Below are 22,099 nucleotides of genomic sequence, written 5' to 3'. Positions count from 1 at the left end.
GTCTTCGTATAGCCCCCATACAACGGTACCTCCCGATATTCGGTATTTTGATGATTTTAGCGTCACTATTTAACGGAATTGTTTCAAATTACGTATTTAGAGTTCGTAATGGAAACTACAGTCTGTGACAGAAAATTGTCTATGCAGGTACAGGTCTTCGTATAGGCCCCATATATCAGTACCTCCCTATATTCGGTACCAATACTCATCGAAATTTTTTGAGATGTCGTATTTGACGTGGATGCTATAGCTTGTGACAGAAAATTACCTATGCTGGTCCAGGTCTTCGCACAGCTCCTATATAACGGTACCTCCCTACATACGATAATTTGCTGATTTTAGCTACATTATTCACCGTTTATTTCAAGTTTCGAAATTCAATATGGTAATGGCTTATAACAAACAAGACCTATGTATTTCCATGTCGTATAGATCCCAATATAACGGCTATATTCGGTAATTTTAAAATTTTAACAGAATTTTTTAGGGACTTTATTTTTTGAAAATTTCCAAATTCGTCCCCAATTGGTGGAGGGTATTCAAAGTTTGGCCCGGCCGAACTTACTGCTTTTTAACTTGTTTATGCTGATTTCGTTGACGAATATAGCCAAATATCGTAGACAAACAAATCATATAGACGAGTGTAAATTTGGAGATACAGAGGGGCCTCTTGCATTTGGAGATGATCGCAAAATATTTAGGGGTTCAAATGAACCAAAAACCAGAAAAATTTTCCTGATCACACAATTGAAACCAATCGACAAGAAATTTTGCATGAGAAGAGAGTTAAGGACAGGGAAGAAGTCTAGCATTTTGGATGACCGTTGGATTACTACAACAACTAATTTTGCTTTAATTTCGACCAGGGACATCTGGGCAGTGCTCCATGAAATAATTTCAAAAATGAAATTTTCCAAAATGGATTTGGACATAAGGGGGCTATCACATGGTAGGCCCCGCACGGCTATCGCCTTAGCTTACTTGTTTTTGCATACTTTTGACAAAAAAGACTGCCTTTAATATCTTCTATACCTTCTTTGAACGAGTGCAGGATTTCTCGTTCAAAAACCCAACCACCCACCAACCCATCATGTAGCACTTGTGCGATAACGCCAACCCAAGAAACCATTGGAACAATGCAAACACCATCGATGATAGCTTCTATCATCATTTCCGTTTTTTATTGTTTTTATTATTTTGTTTTCTTTGTTTTTTTTTTTTTGTCATGTCTTCATTGTCAATAAAATCAAATTAAATTTCAAATATTTTAGATTTTTGTTTGCTTGTGTTTCACTGGTTTTCTTTTTTTGTTTCTCGTGTTCCTTTTTTTTCAATTCTTGTTTTTTTTTTTTTTTTTTTTTGGTAATAGCACTTGTTGAATACTTTAATAATTTTATTTGATTTTGTTTTCATTTCTTTTTTGGGGTTTTCTTCTTCCATTGAGTTTATTTGAATAAACATCATCTATTCATGGCGGGGGCAGAGAGAATCTAGTTAGATTTGGTAAGTATTTGAGTAAGAGTTTTGTATCTTTTCGTATTTTATTTTGAGAATTTTTCTTTTAATTTTTTCGTAACGTTTTTAAGTCAATTTAGAAAAAATGTTGAAACTTTGGCACAATTTTTTTTTGTTTTATTTTCTTTTGTTTGTAATAAATTTGCATGAGACTTCATGTCGTTTTTGTTTTGGTTTTTGTTTCGAAGCAATTAATTTCTATTCATTAGCATGAACATGAACATGCATGCATGAATCACACTTGCCGTTGCTAGTGCTTTCTATGGCTGATGGCAATGGCAACGCCACCGCCCCCGCCACCAACACCACCACTACCACAGCATTCACTGCTGTTGTAGAGTTGATGAAAATCCAGACAATGCTGTTCCACCTCCAGGCCATAGCATTGATGACAACACTCGGGCATTCCATGTCGGGTTGGGCCATGACTTCCGCCACTGCGACGAATGGAGCTCTCAAATTCTAATTGTTGGATGGCATTTTTATTGTCGATTTTATTGCAAGCTAATGCATGCTTTGCTTCGCTATCCTCGTCTACGGCCTCGCCGGAATCATCGCTGGGCGTTGTTGATGCTGTCGATGTTGCCCGGGTCCTTGACGCTGTTATGGTTGCCTTCAATTCCATGCCCCGGCCGATGTCATCGTTGTCGCCATTGTCCTCATCCTCCTCCTCGTCATAGGCATTCATGTGAAACGAGTACTCCGAGTTGCTGTCATCCGAATTGTCACAGTCAAAGTAGCCAATCTACAAGACAAGAGCATTAGAATTCCGGGCGGGACAACAGGGAACAGGAAATATGGGATGATGGATGATAATAGAACATTTATTGCCATTGAAAATGGGGCAAAGCCGCCAACGACCAAAAGATAAGCAAACAAATAGACATGCAGACATATAGGCAAATTGACAGACAGACAAACAGACAGACATACCTGACAGTCCATACAGCGACAGTTGTCACAGAGGCTACACGAGTACTCCAGCAACTCGGATAAGTCATTATGACTGCTTTGATTATCATCGTCGTTTGCATTGGATTTAGGCCAATATTTTGATTTGTGTTTCCGGCTGAAATGCGGCAGTTTAGAAAACAAAAACCAAAAAAGAGGAGGAAGTAGAGGAAGAAGGGCGTAAAAATTGAAAGATGTTAACAAGACGACAAAAAAAGGGTTCGCATCAATGTCACAAACTTGAGAGAAATTCATAATCTTGGAACTTTACACAAGCCTGCAAAAGAACAAAGCCATGATTGTTTCGCCACAATTGTTCCCCCACCCGCCCGTAAAACATGAAAGCCTTTTCAAGCTGGGAAATCGTAAGTCATACCAATCTATTTATATGATTGTTGTTCTTGTTGTCATTCGTTTTTTTTTTTATTTGCTCAAAGTTTTCTCTCGATTAGAATGCTTAACACATTATCGTAATGGATTTTAATTTAAATAATGCAGCTTCATCTGCTGACGCTTCTTCATCGCGCAAACAATATGAAAAAGTTCTCAGCCAAGACAACAAAAACAAAAAAAAAAAACAAAAATTAAGCGAAATGTTAACTTCCTAATTAGCTTATCTAAAATAATGAACAACAACAAAAACAAAACAGGCAAAGGGGAACAATGAATTTTCAAGGAAACCAAATTCGGAAGTCAAAGTTAAAAGGGGATTGTTGTATTTTAAAATTAAAGAATTGCGGATACAGTGAGTGAGACATACGAACAACATTTTAATAGCGAAGCTATTGGGAGCTATTTTTCCAAGAATTTCTCATAGCTATTTGTTAAAGGGTAAAAATGTACGGATGTTGGTGTAAATTTCGTAATATGATAAATAAAGAGAATGCCGGGTTATAGAAGATGTTTCCGACATGAGATCCATGGCTTAACATTCTATGAATTTCTTAGGCTTTGAAAAGATGATGAGGCATAATCCGCTGGGTGCATTTTAATTGCAATCTTCGTCCTATTTTTAATGTATTGAGTGTACGGCCTACGTGATTCCGAATTGTTTTTTCAGTTGGAAATTCTTTTGAACAAATAAAATATTTTCGTTATTGTTTTTCTATTGGACACCAAGAGCTAGAGTTCCGAAATTGGGAATGAGAAAATCCGGAAGTTTGAACTACAAGTGTACTAAAAGTTCTTAATGTGGTGCTGTTTGGAATTACGTAAACGGATCGAGCTAAGATCTTGAAATGTTTGCTACACATAGTGGTAAGGGTCTTATGTATTTGTACATTTGTTTAAAACATGGAGAAGGAAGCGAGATAGACCTAAAGTTTCTTTGTGGATCTTCAAAGAAACAAAACAACCAATCTTACGCTGAAAAACCAGGCCAAATTGGTCTTCTCGAAGTCATATCATGCACTCTATAACAAAGTTAGTTGGTTCAAAAGGTACAAATCGGTTCAGAATTGCATATACCGCCCATATATTGGTGGTAATGGTATTATGTCTTTGTACATTTGTTTGAAACATGGAGCAGGAAGCGAGATAGACCTATAGTTACTTTTGAGGATCTTCATAGAAGCACTATCTGAGTCGATTTAGCATGTCAGTCCGTCTGTCCGTCCGTCCATGTATTTTTGTGAACAAAATGCAGGTCACATTTTCCGATTAATCCGATTAAGATGAGATTTTCCAAATAATATTTGTTTGGGTCAAGGACGACCCCTATTGAAATTGCTGAGAATCGGTTCAAATCTACATTTTGCTCCCATATAAGTCTTCAACCAATTTTATATCATATATATCATCCGATACGATCCCTCACATTCATAATATGAATTCCACGAATGATATTTGGTAACAGATATCAGATACAGCCCAAAAATAATTGTTTCAAATTTTATCAAGATCGGTTAAGATTTGGATATAGCATATCCAAAGATACATATATATCTTTATCCGATATCAGATTTATCGTGCACCAATTGGCTAATATCAGCCCAAATGGACTGAATTTGATCACTTACGACAGAATTCAGCCCAAAAGCAAGTATTTCAAATTTTGGTGAAAATCGGTTCAGATATAGCTGTAGCATCCACATATTAGTTTCATCCGATTTGGTGTTAAAGTCTCCCACATGCCTAATATGCACTCCACAACAATGATATTTGATATCAGACATCAGATACAGCTCGAGAATACCTCTGCCAAATCGATCGGTTATCGAGATCGGTTAAGATTTTTATATACCTTCCATATAGATCTTCATCCATTTCTTTGGTTTCAGGACATTTGGAGTCGATCTAGCGATGTACGTCCGTCCGACCGTCCGTCTGACTGTCTGGCAATAACTCTCGAAGGGAGTATCCGATTTGATCCAAACTTGCTACACCGTAATATTATTGTCAACCTTAGATCGAGTTCGGAGATGGGCATTATCGACCCACTCCTTTTGGTACCTCCCCATAAAATGCCAAGAATTAAAAAAAAATCTTGTAGTGCACAGAAAGTGAAAGGATTACCTGATATTGCTCCACCTTTGCAGTGCTAGGTCAGATGCGAAAATGGAGAATATCGGTCAACTCCATCAAGTACCTCGCCCACAAAATGTCAAAATTTTGAAAACATTTTAACGCTTATAAAATGTGATATAAGAGTCTGATTGACTTCAAATTTGACACATCACAATATTTTTATTAAGCCAAGGTCGGATGTGAAGATGGAATATATCGGTCCACTCCTCCTGGTAATGCCTCCCCCACAAAAGGTGCAAATTAAAAAAAAAAAAAAAAATATTTTGCTGCACAGAAAGAAAAAGCCTAATCCGATTTTGCTCCAACTTTGCGAATCCTAATATTTGCTTCCATGCTATGTCAGGTGCGAAAATGGACAGTATCGGTCCACTCCTTCTGGTACCTCCATACAAAGGGTCAAAATCTTGAATAATTCTAACTCTTATAATATGTGATGTGAGAGTTCGATTACCTTGAAATTACACACATCACAATATTTTTTATTAACCCAAAGTCTGGTGTGAAGATGAAGTATATCGGTCCACACAGAGGGTCAAAATTTTGAATATTAATGGAGCTCATAAAACGCCAAATTAATATCCGATTCCTTTCAGGCTTGGCACATCTCAATATTTCCATCAACTCGAGATCTGTTATAAAGACGGTGGAGATCGGACAATTTCTTCTTGTACCTCTCCCATAAAGGGTCAAAGTTATGAAAAACCAAACCAATTATAGCAACGGAAATAAGCATCTGTTTCTCTTCATATTTCACACATCCCAATATTGATAACAAGATCTGCTGTGAAGATGGGATATATCGGAAAACTTCCTTTGGTACCTACCCCACAGAGGGTCATAATTTTGAATATCCATGAAGTCCTTAACACGCAAAATTAACATCCGAATCTATCCAGACTTATATTTCTCGATATTTCCATCAACACAAGATCTGTTTCGGACCATTTCTCCTCCTCCGTATAGGGTTCAAGATTTTGAAAAACAACTCATGGTCATGTGCAGCACCATAATATTAGCTTCAATTGTTCAATACTACAGCTGCCCTTGAAGCCTTGTCAGAAGGCTGTATAATTTCATAATTCATCACGCAAATCTCGATCACTTGCAAAATTATTTGAACGAACTACCGACGGAGTAAGTGATTCTGCTGTCGGTAACACTATTTAATGAATGGCTCCGAAATAGAAATTGATTATTGTCAACTTTGAGGTGAGATCGACAATTCATTTTTATTGGAGCAAAAATTGAAAATTCGACTTTTTACGTCATTATCTTTGAGTCGCGGTACTCTGTAGACTCTACAATATCTCTACAATGCTGAGATTATTTTTGAAAAGTATTAAAAATAGTTTTAAAAAATTTTGTACCCTCCACCATACTATGGAGGGTATATTAACTTTGTCATTCCGTTTGTAACTCCTCATGTCAGACCCATCAAGGTATATATATTCTTGATCAGCGTAAAATTCTAAGTTGATTTAGCGATGTCCACTGTCTGTCCGCCTATCTGTTGTAATCACGCTATCTTTCGAACGAATTGAGATAGAGGGCTAAAATTTTGCACAGGTGTTTATTTTGCCAGTAGGCGGGGCTAAGTTCGTAAAGGTAAGTCCACTTTTTATATAGGCCCCATATAACGGTACCTCCGGATATTCGGTATTTTGATGATTTTGGCGAATTTATTCATTATTATTGTCTGTGCAGGTCCACGCCTTCATATAGCCCCCATATAACGGTACCTCCCAATATTCGATATTTTGATGATTTTAGCAACATTATTCACCGCAATTGTTTCAAATTTGGTATTTGAAGTTCGTAATGGATACTACAGCCTTTGACAGAAAATTTTCTGTGAAGGTCCAGGTCTTCATATAGGCCCCATATATCAGTACCTCCAAAAATTCGGTATTTTGATGATTTTAGCGACATTATTTAACGGAATTGTTTCAAAATACGTATTTAGAGTTCGTAATGGAAACTACAGTCTGTGACAGAAAATTATCTATTCAGGTACAGGTCTTCGTATAATCCGTACCTCGGCCCCATATATCAGTATTCGGTACCAATACCCACCGAAATTTTTTGAGATGTCGTATTTGCCGTTCGTAATAGATGCTATAGCCTGTGACAGAAAATTGTTTATGCTGGTCCAGTTCTTCGCACAGCTCCGATATAACGGTACCTCCCTACATACGATATTTTGATGATTTTAGCGACATTATTCACCGGAATTGTTTTAAATTTGGTATTTGAAGTTCATAATGGATACTTTAGACTAAGACAGAATTTTCTGTGCAGGTTGAGGTCTTCATATAGCCCCCATATAACGGTACCTCCGAATATTCGGTATTTTGATGTTTTTAGCGACATTTTCACCGGAATTGTTTCAAATTTGGTATTTGAAGTTCGTAATGGATACCTACAGCCTGTGACAGAAAATTTTCTATGCCGATACAGGTCTTCGTATAGCTCCGATATAACGGTACCTCCCTATATACGGTATTTTGATGATTTTAGCTACATTATTCACCGTTTATTTCAAGTTTCGAATTTGAATATGATAATGGCTTATGACAAACTAAGCCTATGCAGGTTCACGTCGTAGAGACCCCAATATAACGACTATATTCGGTATTTTTAAGATTTTAACAGAATTTTTAACGGATTTTATTTTTTGAAAATTTCCAAATTCTTTGCAAATCGGGAAGGGCATTACTGCTTTTTAACTTGTTATATATGTACATAGGTTTTTTCTATGTGCTCTTTGAATCGTCCCGCTGGTTAAAAAATGCATTTCCTGTCAGGTGGAAAAAATCATAAAATGTCTCCACTAAAAAACAGTTTTGAAACAGATTTTTCCCACACATGTATAGTTTCATCTGTTTTGGAAAAATTTGCTTGTCAAAATCTAAGTACGTATTTATGTAAATACGTAACGGCTATTCCCTTATGTTAGCTCCTTAGGCTCCTTACATATCCTTTATTAAATATAAATGACAAAGCTCATGATACTCTTCAAGAATAACTTCCAACGAAACGAAACTTTGAATATCTCCAATGTTTAATTCACCACACCCCACACCCTTTGGAATATCGTGCCATTCGTGCCCGATTAAATTTGCATTAATAACCCAACAACTTTTTGCATGCATTAAATTATATTAGAATACCAAAATCGTTCATTCTTAATTCATTTAAATGCGTTGGCCGCAAAGACAGAGAGCGACCCCATTAACGTAATTCAATATGCTTGGACAAGAAAGAAAGAGCTCATAATTAATGTTCTCGCTTTATGCAAGGTTAATGATGTAGATTTTTCTTGTTTTTTATTTTATTTTTTATTTTACTTTGTTTGGTTTTGCGTTGCGTTTAAATACTTCTTTCTTGTCCTTGTCCGATGAATGTTCCACAAAAGCAAAGAAAAAAAAACTGCAATACAAAACAGAAACAGAATGGAAATAAAAGCCGTAAAACTCCATTGAAATGGATAAATTGAATCAGACGAATGAATGAATGAATCACTGAATAAGGCGAGCCAGCAAAGCAATTGGCTTAAACATGCTTGCAAATTGCTTTTAGATATTCTGAAGAAAAAAGAAGAAAAAAAAATAAATGAGAGGAATAAGTTAAAGTGGCCATAGAAGGCGTAAGTGATCATTTGGTACCCTACACCATGAGTACACGTTGTATGCAACATATACCAAAGAAATCCGCATATTTTCGCATGTAATTCGAAATATTTAATTTGTAATTCGTGATATTTCATTTGTAATTCAAATTATTTCCTTTGTAATTCGTGATATTTAATAAGTAATTCAAATCCCTTTATTTGTATCTCGAAAAAGCAAATATGACGAAGGACTTACATTTATTGCCTCAAATCTATGCATATTTATAAAAAAGTTTGATTATGTTAGTCATTGATGTTCTCTGAAATGCATGAACCGATTTTGTTTTTGCAATCATCATATGAAAGATGACGTCAATACCAAGGTTTTTATGTATAAACTATCTCTATATTGGTTTATGAGTTATAGTTATTTTAGTGAAAACTGTGTTCATTTCAAAACATGTATTATGAAAACAGTTCAGTGGATGAGTGATTGTCTAATTTAGCGTCCAGGCTACAAAACTGAAGCTAGAATCTTGAAGGTTTGCATGTGGGTCAATGTTGGTGTGTAGGGATGAACTTAGACTGGGTTTTTGAAAATTCGAACTATAAGTGTACTAAACGTAAAAAGTACTAAAAGGTAGTAAAAATTATTTTTTCTTTTTAGGCAAATGCATGGAACTAGAATTCTGAAATTTGGAAGGAGGTTCACTGATGCGCTGTAGGCTAGATGTACCAAAGAAATATAAGTGCATTAAAAGTACTAAAAATCACTAAATCACAATTCGAACAAATTTGAACTCATTCTAAAATTTGATTCAATTTCCGACATTTTTTGCTTTCATTCAATAAAATTTAAAAAAAAATAAATAAAAATTATGGCGTTTGACTTTGTTGCAGTTTTTCTTCTTGGAAAAACTTTATCGTGTTGGAACAGTTAAAAAAGCGCCAAAGTCGGCGGGCAGAACTTTTTATACCCTCCAACATTGGGAAGGCGCTTGAAAAATCAAAAACAAAAAGTCTGTCCGTTATATGTGTGGGCTATACAAACTGTGGATCTGCATAGAAAATTTGAAGTACCGATTACGAGCTTCAAATACTAAATTTGTCAAAATTCCGGTGAATACTGTCGCTAAAGTCCGAATACCGGGTGTATGAAAGGTATGCGATAGAAGACCTATATAGACAATTCCAATTCCGCCCAAGAAGTTAAATTACTCAGAGAGACCTCCTTGTGTGAATTTTCAGAAAATTCCATTGATAATTTTGGAATCCTCCTCTGTCTACAAACTTAGTTTTCTCTCTGGACAACTAATCATGTGTAAATTGGGACATGTAGGGTTCGCAATCTAACGTTTGGTTCTTCAACTAGTTCTTATTTCGTGAATGGTAACACTTAGCTCATACCTGATTTGAAAGATAATTACTTTCGTTTTTCCATGAACGATTATGGTTGTCTATACCCTTAAACAGCACTGGGGAATATTGCGACATTACTTTGAAAATCATGGTAATGTTGCACAATGTGTCCGAAAATTGTGTGCGGATTTTGGAAGAAACAAGCTAAATTGTCGCGTTTTGGGCACTGAAAACCGTACGCACACATTGAAAGCCGATGTATCCAAAACGAGTCACTGTTTGGGCGGATATTTGTCCAGAGGCATAAATGGGCAATTTTTATTCCGGGCCGTTACAGTCATTGGATCATAATGAACGTAGATAAATACCGACTAACGAAAATCGTTATGTGAGAACTATACTATGACAAATACCTCCATAACCTTTAATACCCTCCACCATTTTGGAGGATTACTGCATACGTAATTTCCTGCCATAGGCTGTATTACCGATTCCGAACTTAAAATACCAAATTTAAAAAAAAATCCGGTGAATAATGTCGCCAATACCAACAAAACACCGAGTAAAGGGAGGTGCCGTTATATATGGGCAATACGAAGTGTTTGGACCTGCATAGACAATTTTATGTCTAAGGTTTTAGTATCTATTACGAACTTCAAGAACGAAACTTGAAACAATTCCGGTGAAAAATAACGAATATAGGTAGATATTGTTATATGAGAGCTATGCGAAGAAGTGGACCGACATGGCCCATTTACGAACATAACCTGCCTACTGACAAAATATACGTATGTGCAAAATGGTAGCTTTCCGTCTCAATTCGTTCGAAAGAGACAATAGACGGACGGAAAGACTTAGAATCTTACGCTGGTCAGGAACATGGATAATTTGTTGGGCCTGACATGAGTATTTCGAGGAGTTACAAACGGAATGACGAGGAGTTACAAATAATATACCCTCCATACTATGGGGGAGGGTATAAAAAAGAATATCGCGGACCCTTTAGAATTCGAAATGTCTGATTCCGTGGAAAATTATTACTTCTACATTCAAAATACCTTAAATCGGAAGGCACCGCTATAATGGAGCTATGCAACAACTTGGGCCTGTCTACTTTAATTTTCATAAATTCTATATTTGAAAAAAATTATGTTGAGGAGTTGCGAATATCCTCTTTGTATCCAAAAACAGCTACAACCCCACCCTGGTGTAGGGTATTCTAAACCGTACAAATACATCCACAGATATATCCTAGAAACACATCGAATAGCTGAACAAATCACAAATTACAAATCGATTTGTTTCCCATCCATCAACTTTGAATGGCAGCCAAACGAGATGTGTAACGGACAAACAGACCAACCAACCGAACGGAACGGAGGGACAAACGAACGCTGCCTCCCTTCCCTGCACTGCAACAAACAAATCATTTTTGACCAGTTATGTGGCCAAAAAAAAAAAATAATTGAATTGGAGTTTTTGTTGCTGTCCTTTAATATTTGATGGCAACCAAATGTGACTGACGGCTACACAGCCAACCAGCCAGCCAGCCAGCCACACAAGGACGCCATAATTGGATGCCATCAATTGAATTTAGATCAAGTACAGCGAGCAATCTAAAAATATTACATTCAGATTTATTGAATTGATTTAAATTGTAAACGGGGTTAAGTTCCGTTTTGCAAAACTCATTCAAATTCATTAGCCATAATTCCCCGCTCCGCTCTGCTCTCTACCCTGGCAAAGTTAAATACAAAACGTTTAATAAATATCAAATATCATCATTTCATTGCAGCCAATTCCCAGTGCCCCAGCCAGCTCAATTTCCTTTGGTGGCTTTTGCTAATTATTCTGTACCTCAAATTACCATTAAATAGTTTAGGGAAATGAGAGTTGACTTTCTGCACGACGAGCAGAGGTGGCTGCGTGTGTTCTTACTAGCGTATCCCAAGGAGAGTGTGGGAGAGAGAGGTGGATGGAAAATAACCCATAATAATTACCTTTTGCCTTTACCCTTTTTGCTGCTATCAATTCCCTCATAGCTCGTTGTTGTCGTCGCCGCCGCCGACGCCGTTTGTGTCTCCCCTTCCAGGTATTGCCAGAACTTTGATTTCTTCTTCAATAATTCCGATTTGGAGGTCTTAAATGATGACGATGATGTTAATGCTGATGACTTTGAATCAATTCCAGAGCTTAAATTTCCATAATGTTTCGTTGTGGAGCCAGCACCGCCTCCGCCTCCACCCCCGCTGCTGCAGTTGAACAGCTTCTGTATGGCATGGGCAGCAGGTGAACACATAGTGGACGAGGCCGAGGACCATACCGACGAGGCCGAGGGAAACGAGGAGAAATTACTATTGATCCCATTGCCAGCTGTGGCCGTTGTGGCGGCGGTTGATTGTTGGGTTAGCGTTGCAGATGAGTCCATTGGGTTATCGTTAAAATCTAAATAGAATTTCCTACAACTATTTGGCGAAATCTACAACAACAACAAGAAAGAGCAAATGGATATTCAAAGGGAAAGTGAAATTATTATCATTGACTTTTTGTACAAAAAAAAAATGCCTGCAAGCGTTGCGAACACATAAAAGCCAGAACATGACAAAACAACAACATCAAGAAAAATAACAACAACAACAGAAAATGGGTAAAAGGATGGTGAACATGAAATAAAAAAAATAAATTCAAAACAAAACAAAAAATTGTGAAGGTTAACAATTTCCATTTCAATTGGCATTCAACTGCTAGAACCAGTCTAAATGTTTTACACTCGAAGAAAATGGTGGAGATTTTTAAGATACTCATGTGGGATAAGATACTCTAAATTGGAGGGATGGGTAATAAGAAGCCTTCTTTTTTTTTGGCATATCAAAAGAGTGAATTTGGAGGATTACCCTTATTTAGATGTCTTCAAAAGAAAAATAATCCGTCCAAATTTAATGTTCGATTTTTGCTTCGCAATCCTTAGTCGACTTTGATTCTTCTTTGGTGTTTAGATTTTGCATCAGAGGATAGAATCGATTTTTTATCCTTTATAGGATATTACTTTGACACGTGTCGGCCAGTAAGCGCATCTGACAACCAACTTTGCCGTCGAAAGACTTATTTGCTCTGTTCCAGAATCTGCAAGAATCTACTAGTTTTGCAATTTTCCCCCATATCATAAAAGAAAAATAGTAGTAAAAACATTCTGGCAGTTCTGGAACAGACCAATCATGATTTGAAATTCGAGAAGAATCATATCGCAATAAAAGTAGCCTTCTTGGCCGACCTTATGTAGAACTTGGCACGTTTAATTATAAAAAATCTGCCAATAACTGATGATCGCAAAATCGATATTCCACTCTGAAAAATTGATTCAACTAAAGTCGAGTTACGCATTTTTTTCCGAATAAACAAAGAAAAACAAGGTAAAAAGTATGAATCACGTTTGCCGACATAAGTATTCCTCAGCCTATGTTCGATTATTTAAAAATATTTTAACTTCTATTATAATTAATATCGTAAAAAATTGCGACGTAACAGGTGGACTCTACCGACTTCTTCCTATTTAGACATAGGAAGTTGTAAATAATTGCTGACTTATTTCGCAAGTTATGACAGATAAAATATTGAAAATTGTGATCCTTTGTGGGATATATATCATCTTAACAACAGATCTTGTCTTAACAAAAATATTTTGATGGGTGAAATTTAAAGAGAGTTGGATGCTTATTTTGATTTCTTCCTTAGCGTTTGTTTTCCAAAAATGTTAACCCTATATGGGGGAGATTCCAGAATAAATGGTCCGATCTCTGCCATTTTTAAAATAGATCTTGTATTTATGGAAATATTGAGATGTACCAAGTCTGAATTCAATTGGATGTTAGTTTCCCGTTTTATGAACTTCATGGATATTCACAATTTTGAGCTTTCGTTGGGGAGCTACCAGAAGGAGTGGACCGATATATTCCATCTTCACAACCGATCTTATGTTAGTAGAAATAATGGTATGTGTGATTCATAAGGAGAATCGGATGCTTACTTCGGTTTTTATAATCGTTTTTATACCCTCCACCATACTATGGAGAGTATATTAACTTTGTCATTCCGAAATACTCATGTCAGACCCAACAAAGTATATATATTCTTGATCAGCGTAAAATTTTAAGTCGATTTAGCAATGTCCGTCTGTCTGTTGTAATCACGCTATTTTTCGAACGAATTGAGATAGAAGGCTAAAGTTTTGCACACATGTTTATTTTTCCAGTAGGCAGGTTAAGTTCCTAAATGGGCCATGTAAGTCCAAGTTCCCATATAGCCCCCATATAACGGTACCTCCCGACATTATTAACCGGAAATGTTTAAAATTTGGCATTAGAAGTTCGTAATGGATGCTACAGGCTAAGGAAGAAAATTGTCTGTGCAGGTCTACGTCTTCGTATAGCCCCCATATAACGGTACCTCCCTATATTCGGTATTTTGATGATTTTAGCGTTATTATTCTCCATAATTGTTTCAAATTACGTATTTAGAGTTCGTAATGGGAACTACAGTCTTTGACAGAAAATTGTTTATGCAGGTCCAGGTCTTCGTATAGGCCCCATGTACCAGTACCTCCCTATATTCGGTATTTTGACGTGTTTAGGTACAATACCCAACGAAATTGTTTGAGATATGGTATTTGAAGTTCGTAATGGATGCTACAGCCTATGACAGAAAATTGTCTATGCTGGTTCAGGTCTTCGCACAGCTCCGATATAACGGTACCTCCCTACATACGATATTTTGATGATTGTAGCTACATTATTCACCGCTTATTTCAAGTTTCGAATTTGAATATGGTAATGACTTATAACAAACTATGCCTATGTAGGTCCACGTCGTATAGACACCAATTTAACGGCTATATTCGGTATTTTTAACATTTTAACAGAAGTTTTTAAGGATATTCAAAGTTTGGCCCGGCCGAACTTACCGCTTTTTAACTTGTTGTTATTCAAAACTTTGACCCTTTGTGGGGGAGGATCCAGGAGAAAATATTTGGATATTCACATTTTTGAGCCTTCGTGAGGGAGGTACCAGAAAGAGTGGATCGATATATTATATTTTAACACCAGTATGTAGTGGCATTCTCTAATGCATTTTTTGAGTTACCGACAAAAGTCGGTGAACCTAAAATGCATATAACTTCGGTAATTAACGAAATTTTTCGGGAAGCTAGCGACGAAATCAAAGTAGCCGTTAAAAGCTACCGATAGATACCAATGTTGTAACTTTAACTTTTTTTCATATCAAAAATTTTGATTTTAAAGTTACCTATTATTGTCGGTAACTCAAATAAAGACTTAGAGAATCCCACTACAGATCTTGGGTTTTTTAAGTAATTGTGTGAGTTATAATTATTCAAAATTTTAACACTTTGTGGGGTAGGTGCTTGATGGAGTGGACATACATTATCCATTTTTGCACCTGATCTAGAACTGACGCAAATTCTAGGATTTGCAAAGTTGGAGCAGAATTGAATGATCGTTCTCTTTCTGTGCAGAAAAAATCTTTTTTTTTGTTTTTGAAAATTTCGAGGGGGAGGCACCAGAATGAGTGAACCCATATTGCCTATCTTAACAACAGACCTTGGGTTAGTAAAAGTCTATAAATTGGTATATGTAGGTCATAATGTTTCACAGGCGGAACATTGTATGTATAGGTCCACGTTTTCGTATAGCCCATATATAACGGTACCTTCCAAATATTCGGTATTTTTATGATTTTTGCCATATTTTCACACGAATTTGTCTAAAAATTGGTATTTTTTGGGTCAAAATGGGTTCTAGCTCATATGGCGAAATATTGTATGTATAGGTCCATGTTTTGGTATAGCCTCCATTTAACGGTACCTCGTGATATTCGATATTTTGATAAAAATTGGTATTTGCAGTTCATAATGGGTTCATAATAGGGTAGCCCCGTGGCAAAACATTGAATATTTAGTTCCACGTTTTCCCAAAGCGCACATATAACTATACCCACCGATATTCGGTATTTTGATAATCCTATTCATATTTACCCACGAAATTGTTTCAAATTTGGTGTTTAAGAAGAAGGTAGATGGCAATCTTTGAAGTAAAATATTGCCTATAGAGGTTCCCGTTTTGGTATAGCTCCATAAAACGGCCTCTCTCACTTTATGGTTTTTTGATAAATTTAACTGCATTATGCAGATGGTCTTACTGATATATGAAGTTTAAAGTAAAACACGCTTGAATTCAGATACTTTTATATAGAAAATGTTTCCTTTACCTTAAGGTGGAAGGTATTGAAAGTTCGGCCCGGCCGAATTAAATTTTTTTATGCCCTACCACACTATGTGTTGGGGGTATTATAAGTTTGATTGGACCAAAAATTATGTAACACCTCGAAATATTGGTTTCCCACATAGGAAAGTATATATGGATCTTCCTATCTCGCCGAGCTGAGTCGATCTAGCTATGTATGTCCGTCCGTCTGTCCATGTTAATTTGTAATCACTCTACAGGTCGCAATTATGGCCCGATCTTCACGAAACTTAGAATGGATATGGGGTTAGAACCAGAATAGAACCCTATTTATTTTGGAGATGGTCGCATAATATTTAGGGGTTGAAATGGACCACTGGATTTGCAGTTGCTCTACAGGTCGCAATTATAGACCATTTAAAGCGTAATATTTAGTGAGTGAAATAGGCCACAACATTTGTGTTAAATAAAAGTCAAATTTTCCATTAAACCGCGAATATTTGTAATCCCGGCGAAATCACAAATAGACATACAGGTCAATTCTGACCGTAACGTAGATGCCGATAGTAAATTTATCGGTAATATATAGCGAAATATATACAATGTGTATATACAAAGGAAGGGGATGTTAGTTAGAATGTTTATATCTCAAGAATGGCTTGACCGATTTTGACAAATTTTGTCAATTCAGAATGCCCTCTTGACATAAAGGAATAAAATCTAAAAAATCACATAAAAAGGTAACAATAATGATGTTAATATAGATTTTGTGACATTTTTTATTTTATTCGAATTTTGACTTATAATATTTTGAAATATTTTTTCACCTTACAACACCGTTTGAGGATATTATATAAGTATTGCAAATATCGTCCGATCCTCACGAAAATTTTCACAAGGGTAGGGTTGGGCTCAGAAGGAGGTACGAAGGGGCTTCTTGCTTCTGGATATGATTGCAAAATATTTAGGGGTTCAAATTAACCAAAACAGAAATGTTTTTCCGATCACACAATTGAAGCCAATCGACACGACTGTGAAGGGAGTTAAGGACAGGGAAGAATTCTAGCATTTTGGATGACCATTGGATTATATTTAACTGTAAAATGGACTACAACAACTAACAGCCCGACAGAGCGCATAAATATTGGGCAAATGTCCCTAGTCAAAATCCTAATTTCAAAAGCGAAATTTTCCAAAATGGATTTAGACATAATCGGGCTTCTAACATATTGTAGTGTTGTAGGGTATAACATAGTCGGCCCCGGACGACTATAGCCTTTGCTTACTTGTTTTTACTTGTTTAGCTCAATTTTCTTAGTTTGCTGGATTTACCCCGTAATTATATTTCGTGTTACAAAAAATAATAAGAGCAGACTACCATTAATAGTCTATTACATATAGGTACCTTGTCTGAAAATATGCTTTTCAGTTTCAACAAAATTTTGAGATATTTCAAATTTTGACATTTAAAGGTCATCGTAAGAAAACAACGTTCAGGTGATTTCTAAAGCCTATCCATGGTAGAATCAAGAAGGTAAAGTCATACAAACATATTTTTAAAATTTTTTCAAAATTATTCGTTTGACATCATCTCATAGGAAAAGTATGTGTTTATAAATCCATTGTAAAAACTCAAGTCAGAGATGGGGGAACCTAGTTTTTATGCTGTGAAATATGACAAGTTAAATTACAAAAAAAATGCAGATATGGGTATGTTTATTTGAAATGACTTTACCTTTTTAATTATACCCTACACGACAAGGTGGTCAGGGTAGTATGTCTTTGTGCATTTGTTTGTAACAGACAAAAGGAAACGAGATAGACCCATAGTTCTTTTTGATGATCCGTCTGTCCATGTATTTTTGTAAACAAAGTACAGTTCGCATTTATTGCCCTATCCAGATAATGTAATATCAGTCCGAATAGTATGGAATTTTGCATGTACGATCAGATTGAACTTGAAAATATGTATGCCAAATTCGATCGAAATCAGTTCAGATATACCTATAGCTCCCATATATATTGTTCATCCGATTTGTTATTTGTGTCCTCCGCAGCCGTAATATGCACTTTGTAACAACAATATTTGGGGTAATATATCAAATACAGCTCAGAAAAACATTTGCTAAATTTTATCGAGATCGGTTCAGATTTGGATATATTTGCCCAAATGGGATGAAATTTGGCACTTACGACCGAATTGAGTCTAGAAGCTAGTATATCAAATTTGGTGAAGATCGGTTCAGATATAGCTATAGCTCCCATATATACTGTTCATCCGATTTGTTATATTTGTTACCCACAGCCGTAATATGCACTCCGTAACAACGATATTCAGGGAAATATATCAAATACAGCTCAGAAATATCGTTGTCAAATTTTATCGAGATCTATATCTTTATCTGATTTCAATTTAATTGTGCACCAAATGGGCATTACAAGTCAGAATTTAACAGATACAAATGCTTCGGCATATTAAGTCCTTTGAACTTTAAATTATAATTATAATCATAGCGTGTATGATTGAATTCTCCCATAAAAACTTTTAATTGTTATGAGTAGCTCTACTAAATTAGCAAAGTGGTGTAGGGTATCATAAAGTCGGCCCCGCCCGACTTTAAGACTTTCTTTGCTGTTTTTACCAAGGATCTATCCATGGTGCAATTATTTCAAGGGAACCTCTTTTAAAGTAAGAATATCCAACCCCGCATTTGACTATATTGAAACTATATTTCTCCCCTCCCTGATTTGATATATTTCACATTCTAAATCCAATTTTCTTATTGCCTCTTAAAACGTTATATATATATTTGAAAAGATTTGTAAACTCACAATGGTGCAACACGGAACATCGATTTTTTGAAAGGACTTAGATTGAGCTACAAAAGAAATCTATTTAAATGAAATCAAAAGTTTATGTCTTTTGGCAGCTATTGATGTGTAAATTATTACAATTTGATGCTAACGGAATGGTGATTCAATTCCAATACATAAAACGTAATCTGATTGAAGTTAAAGTTCAATCTTGATCTACCCCCAAACACATGCACGCACACCCATCGAGTGGATCATAAAAACCCAAAAATATTTCCACTTAAGCTTTTTTCGCCTAGCATTTCGATTTAAATTTATTTCACTTCCACTTTTGTTTTTTTATTATTTTCCTCCGAGTGTAGCAGAAAACCAATTGAATACTCTTTCACCCATTTGTTGTTTGGTTTTATGTGTTCTGCATTCAGGCGCAAAAAAAAAAAAAAAAAAAAAAAAAAAAAAAAAAAAGTAACAAAAACGTAGATTGTTAAACAAAGGTAATGGCAAAACAATAGGCAGGAGGTTATGGATAGAATGAAAAACTTACTTTCGCTTCGGCATTTAAAACGAATATTGAATTTTGATTGCTATTGTTTTGATTGTGGTTGGTGGTGCTGGAGCTGCTGCCATCAATGGTGGCAATGCCAGCGCTAATGCTGCTCCCACTGCTCCCATGGACCTGATGATACGGATAATTGGGATTGTGCTGACTATGATGCTGCTGAGAATGCTGATGATATTTGAAAATCGTATTAGCCATGATGATGATGGCGATGTCGGCCCAGCTTCAGTGTCGAACGAAACAAAAGTATGATTCCGCGTTGTGCTCCAATTTAAGTTGGCCTAGCCTCGTTTGTTTGCCTGGGCTGTTTCGCATTCCATGGGAAAAACTAATTTATGGCATTCGCATTCGCATTTACATTTGTTTTGTGTGGCACAAAAGGGTTTTATGTATCACAGGCAACTACTCGGCTGGGTTATTGAGTAGCTGATGATTCTATTTTATTTCGTGGCAGATGGGTGGTTACACCCTATTTGAGACAATAATAAACGTTCTAGGGATTATGAGCTACCAAAGACACACACACACACACAGAGAGATTCCCTTGGCGCCCTGGCTGTAGTTGCTGAAGAAACCAAAAAAAAGCAAAGAGATAATGTTTGTTGTTGTCGATGCCGATGATGATTTGTCTTATTTAACATTGGCAAAATTTGCGTTTTTATGATCCTTTAACGAATTGTCTATGAAAACAAAACAAAAAACCAAAATAAAAATAAAACAAACATCTTGTTATGGTGTTCAACTCCTCCTCCTTCTCCTCCTTCTACGCCAACGACGCCTTCTCGGCAACCATGATTTGTTTAGAGGCCTAGAGGCCTAACCTCAGAGCCAAGGCATAGGCATTTTGCGAATTATGAAAGCATCACCCGGCCCCCAAACAAACACACACTCACACTCACACACGCGGAAACACAAAAACAAAACGAAAAAACCGAAACCGAAACTGTAGGCAAATTCAATTCATGGAGCAGCACTGGGTGATAATGCGCTCACAAGGCCATCACATTCTTTGAACTCGGAATGTGAAATGTTGGCAAACATACAAGCACGCACACACACACACGTGCACTCACATACATATGAACACATGTGAAGGCAAGCAAACATTCGCCACACACACACACACACATCTCTACACCACCCCCGCATTTGCACAAGTATTCATATATTTGCACATAAATATACACTTGTACAAACACTCTCACACACACACACACACACATACATGCCATGAGGTTATCTTTTTTCTCGCACAGACAGAGCGACAGACAAATATGATGACGTCTGTATGGCCGAAATTGATGTCGACATTGTAGCTACTGTCATCATCGTCGTGTCGTAGTCACGCTGCCACAGCCAGTTAGGCCATAAGTGAAAGCACTTTTAAAATAACCGAATTTTTAAACGCTGGCATAAATTCTCACAATATTTTGAATTTCCACGTGGGAATTGGGTGGGGGCTGGGCGATGGCACGATTCCACCCACAGGTTCCTAAAATTAAGTTGAGCCCAGCATCTCTCCAATAATAACCTGTCGTTAATCAAACCATATGTTTTATAAGGAGTTGAGGAATCCATATTCCACACCAATTCCGATGATGCTGACTAACTGACATTAGCAAAAACGACAACAACAACAATAACAACACACCGCCAACTGCCGATAGCATCGCCCTTAACACGTACAAGGTAAAATGTGATCGGGTACTTTTTTTTGTCGTTCGTTATATATTTCAAACTCATAAATCTCCTTCACTTTCCGATGACATCTTTCAAAAATTTCCACCCGTTTGTTTTATTTTATTTGTTGTTGTTGCTGCTGCTATTATTGTTGTAGGTTGGGTCCAACCATACGTTCGTTACAATGACAAGCCGTTATCGAAACACTTTCAATAGTTGCAAGGAATTGGAGAAGTTGTAACACACACACACACACACTCTTTCAGGAGATGAAGAAAAGATGAAAAAACAAAGCCAACAACAACATCAATGGAAATTAATACTCCAACAGACGTTTTTATCGCACTGTCACACCAAACACTCTAGCCTTAAGACTGACTCTAGACATAGACAGGCAGTTCGTCCCGACGTTATCTTTCCCGTTATCCGAGTGCCGTTAATTGGTACGTGTTACGCTTACTCTGGCCTAAGGACGACTAACTTGGCTGGCTGGCTGGCTGGCTGCTGACTGCCAGAATCGTATCGAATATTGTGCGTGGATGACAAATTTTCGTTTTCGTTTCAATCTGTTGTTGGTTTGTTCTCGGCTCAGCCAACAGCCAGCGAGCCATCCACTGCTGTTCTCATTTCAAATCCGAGAGCACCAGATATGAAAGCACATTTTTGAGAGTAGAAGTAAGGCAAGTTGGGTTGTTTGTATGTGTGCGTGCATGGAAGTTAGTTAGCGCAAGGGTATGTGTGAAATAAGTAAAAATTATTGGCCTAAAAAGGATGCTGGGTGTTGATGTTCATTTATGGCGGCTACGGTCGACAAGAGTCGATTTAGATGCA

The 22,099-nt window shown here is 36.6% G+C and overlaps 1 protein-coding gene across 4 annotated transcripts; it reads right to left on the bottom strand.

The window, feature by feature from the left end:
* Positions 1-1,522: 1,522 nt before the first annotated feature.
* Positions 1,523-21,779, bottom strand: LOC101898226 (probable cyclin-dependent serine/threonine-protein kinase DDB_G0292550). Of its 4 annotated transcripts, none has more exons than XM_020039582.2 (5): positions 21,574-21,779; positions 19,574-20,153; positions 11,962-12,440; positions 2,449-2,584; positions 1,523-2,260 (listed from the first exon to the last, which is right to left on the bottom strand). In XM_020039582.2, the coding sequence occupies exons 2-5, from the start codon at positions 19,784-19,786 to the stop codon at positions 1,766-1,768; spliced, it is 1,323 nt and encodes a 440-aa protein (XP_019895141.1). In that variant the 5' UTR covers positions 19,787-20,153; positions 21,574-21,779; the 3' UTR covers positions 1,523-1,765. The 4 variants fall into 4 exon arrangements, with proteins under 4 accessions (XP_019895141.1, XP_005191468.1, XP_011295845.1 ...); XM_005191411.4 differs by having other exon boundaries at positions 21,602-21,779; XM_011297543.3 differs by having other exon boundaries at positions 19,574-20,057; positions 21,602-21,779.
* Between the last annotated feature and the right edge of the window lie 320 nt (positions 21,780-22,099).

The sequence above is a fragment of the Musca domestica genome, unplaced genomic scaffold (genome assembly GCF_030504385.1).
Source record: "Musca domestica strain aabys unplaced genomic scaffold, Musca_domestica.polishedcontigs.V.1.1 8, whole genome shotgun sequence".
Lineage (NCBI taxonomy): Eukaryota > Metazoa > Arthropoda > Insecta > Diptera > Muscidae > Musca > Musca domestica.
The sequence above is the reverse complement of the archived record's forward strand: the minus strand, read 5'-3'. Positions and strand labels throughout refer to the sequence as shown.

What these genes read in the sequence shown, in the direction of transcription:
- LOC101898226 (XM_020039582.2), bottom strand. Translation starts at nt 19,786, where the DNA reads ATGGCTAATACGATTTTCAAATATCATCAGCATTCTCAGCAGCATCAT. An exon ending in AAAAAGGGTAAAGGCAAAAG is followed by an intron (nt 2,585 to 11,961) that starts GTAATTATTATG and finishes GCCGCATTTCAG; the next exon opens with CCGGAAACACAAATCAAAAT. An exon ending in GTCGCTGTATGGACTGTCAG is followed by an intron (nt 2,261 to 2,448) that starts GTATGTCTGTCT and finishes CTTGTCTTGTAG; the next exon opens with ATTGGCTACTTTGACTGTGA.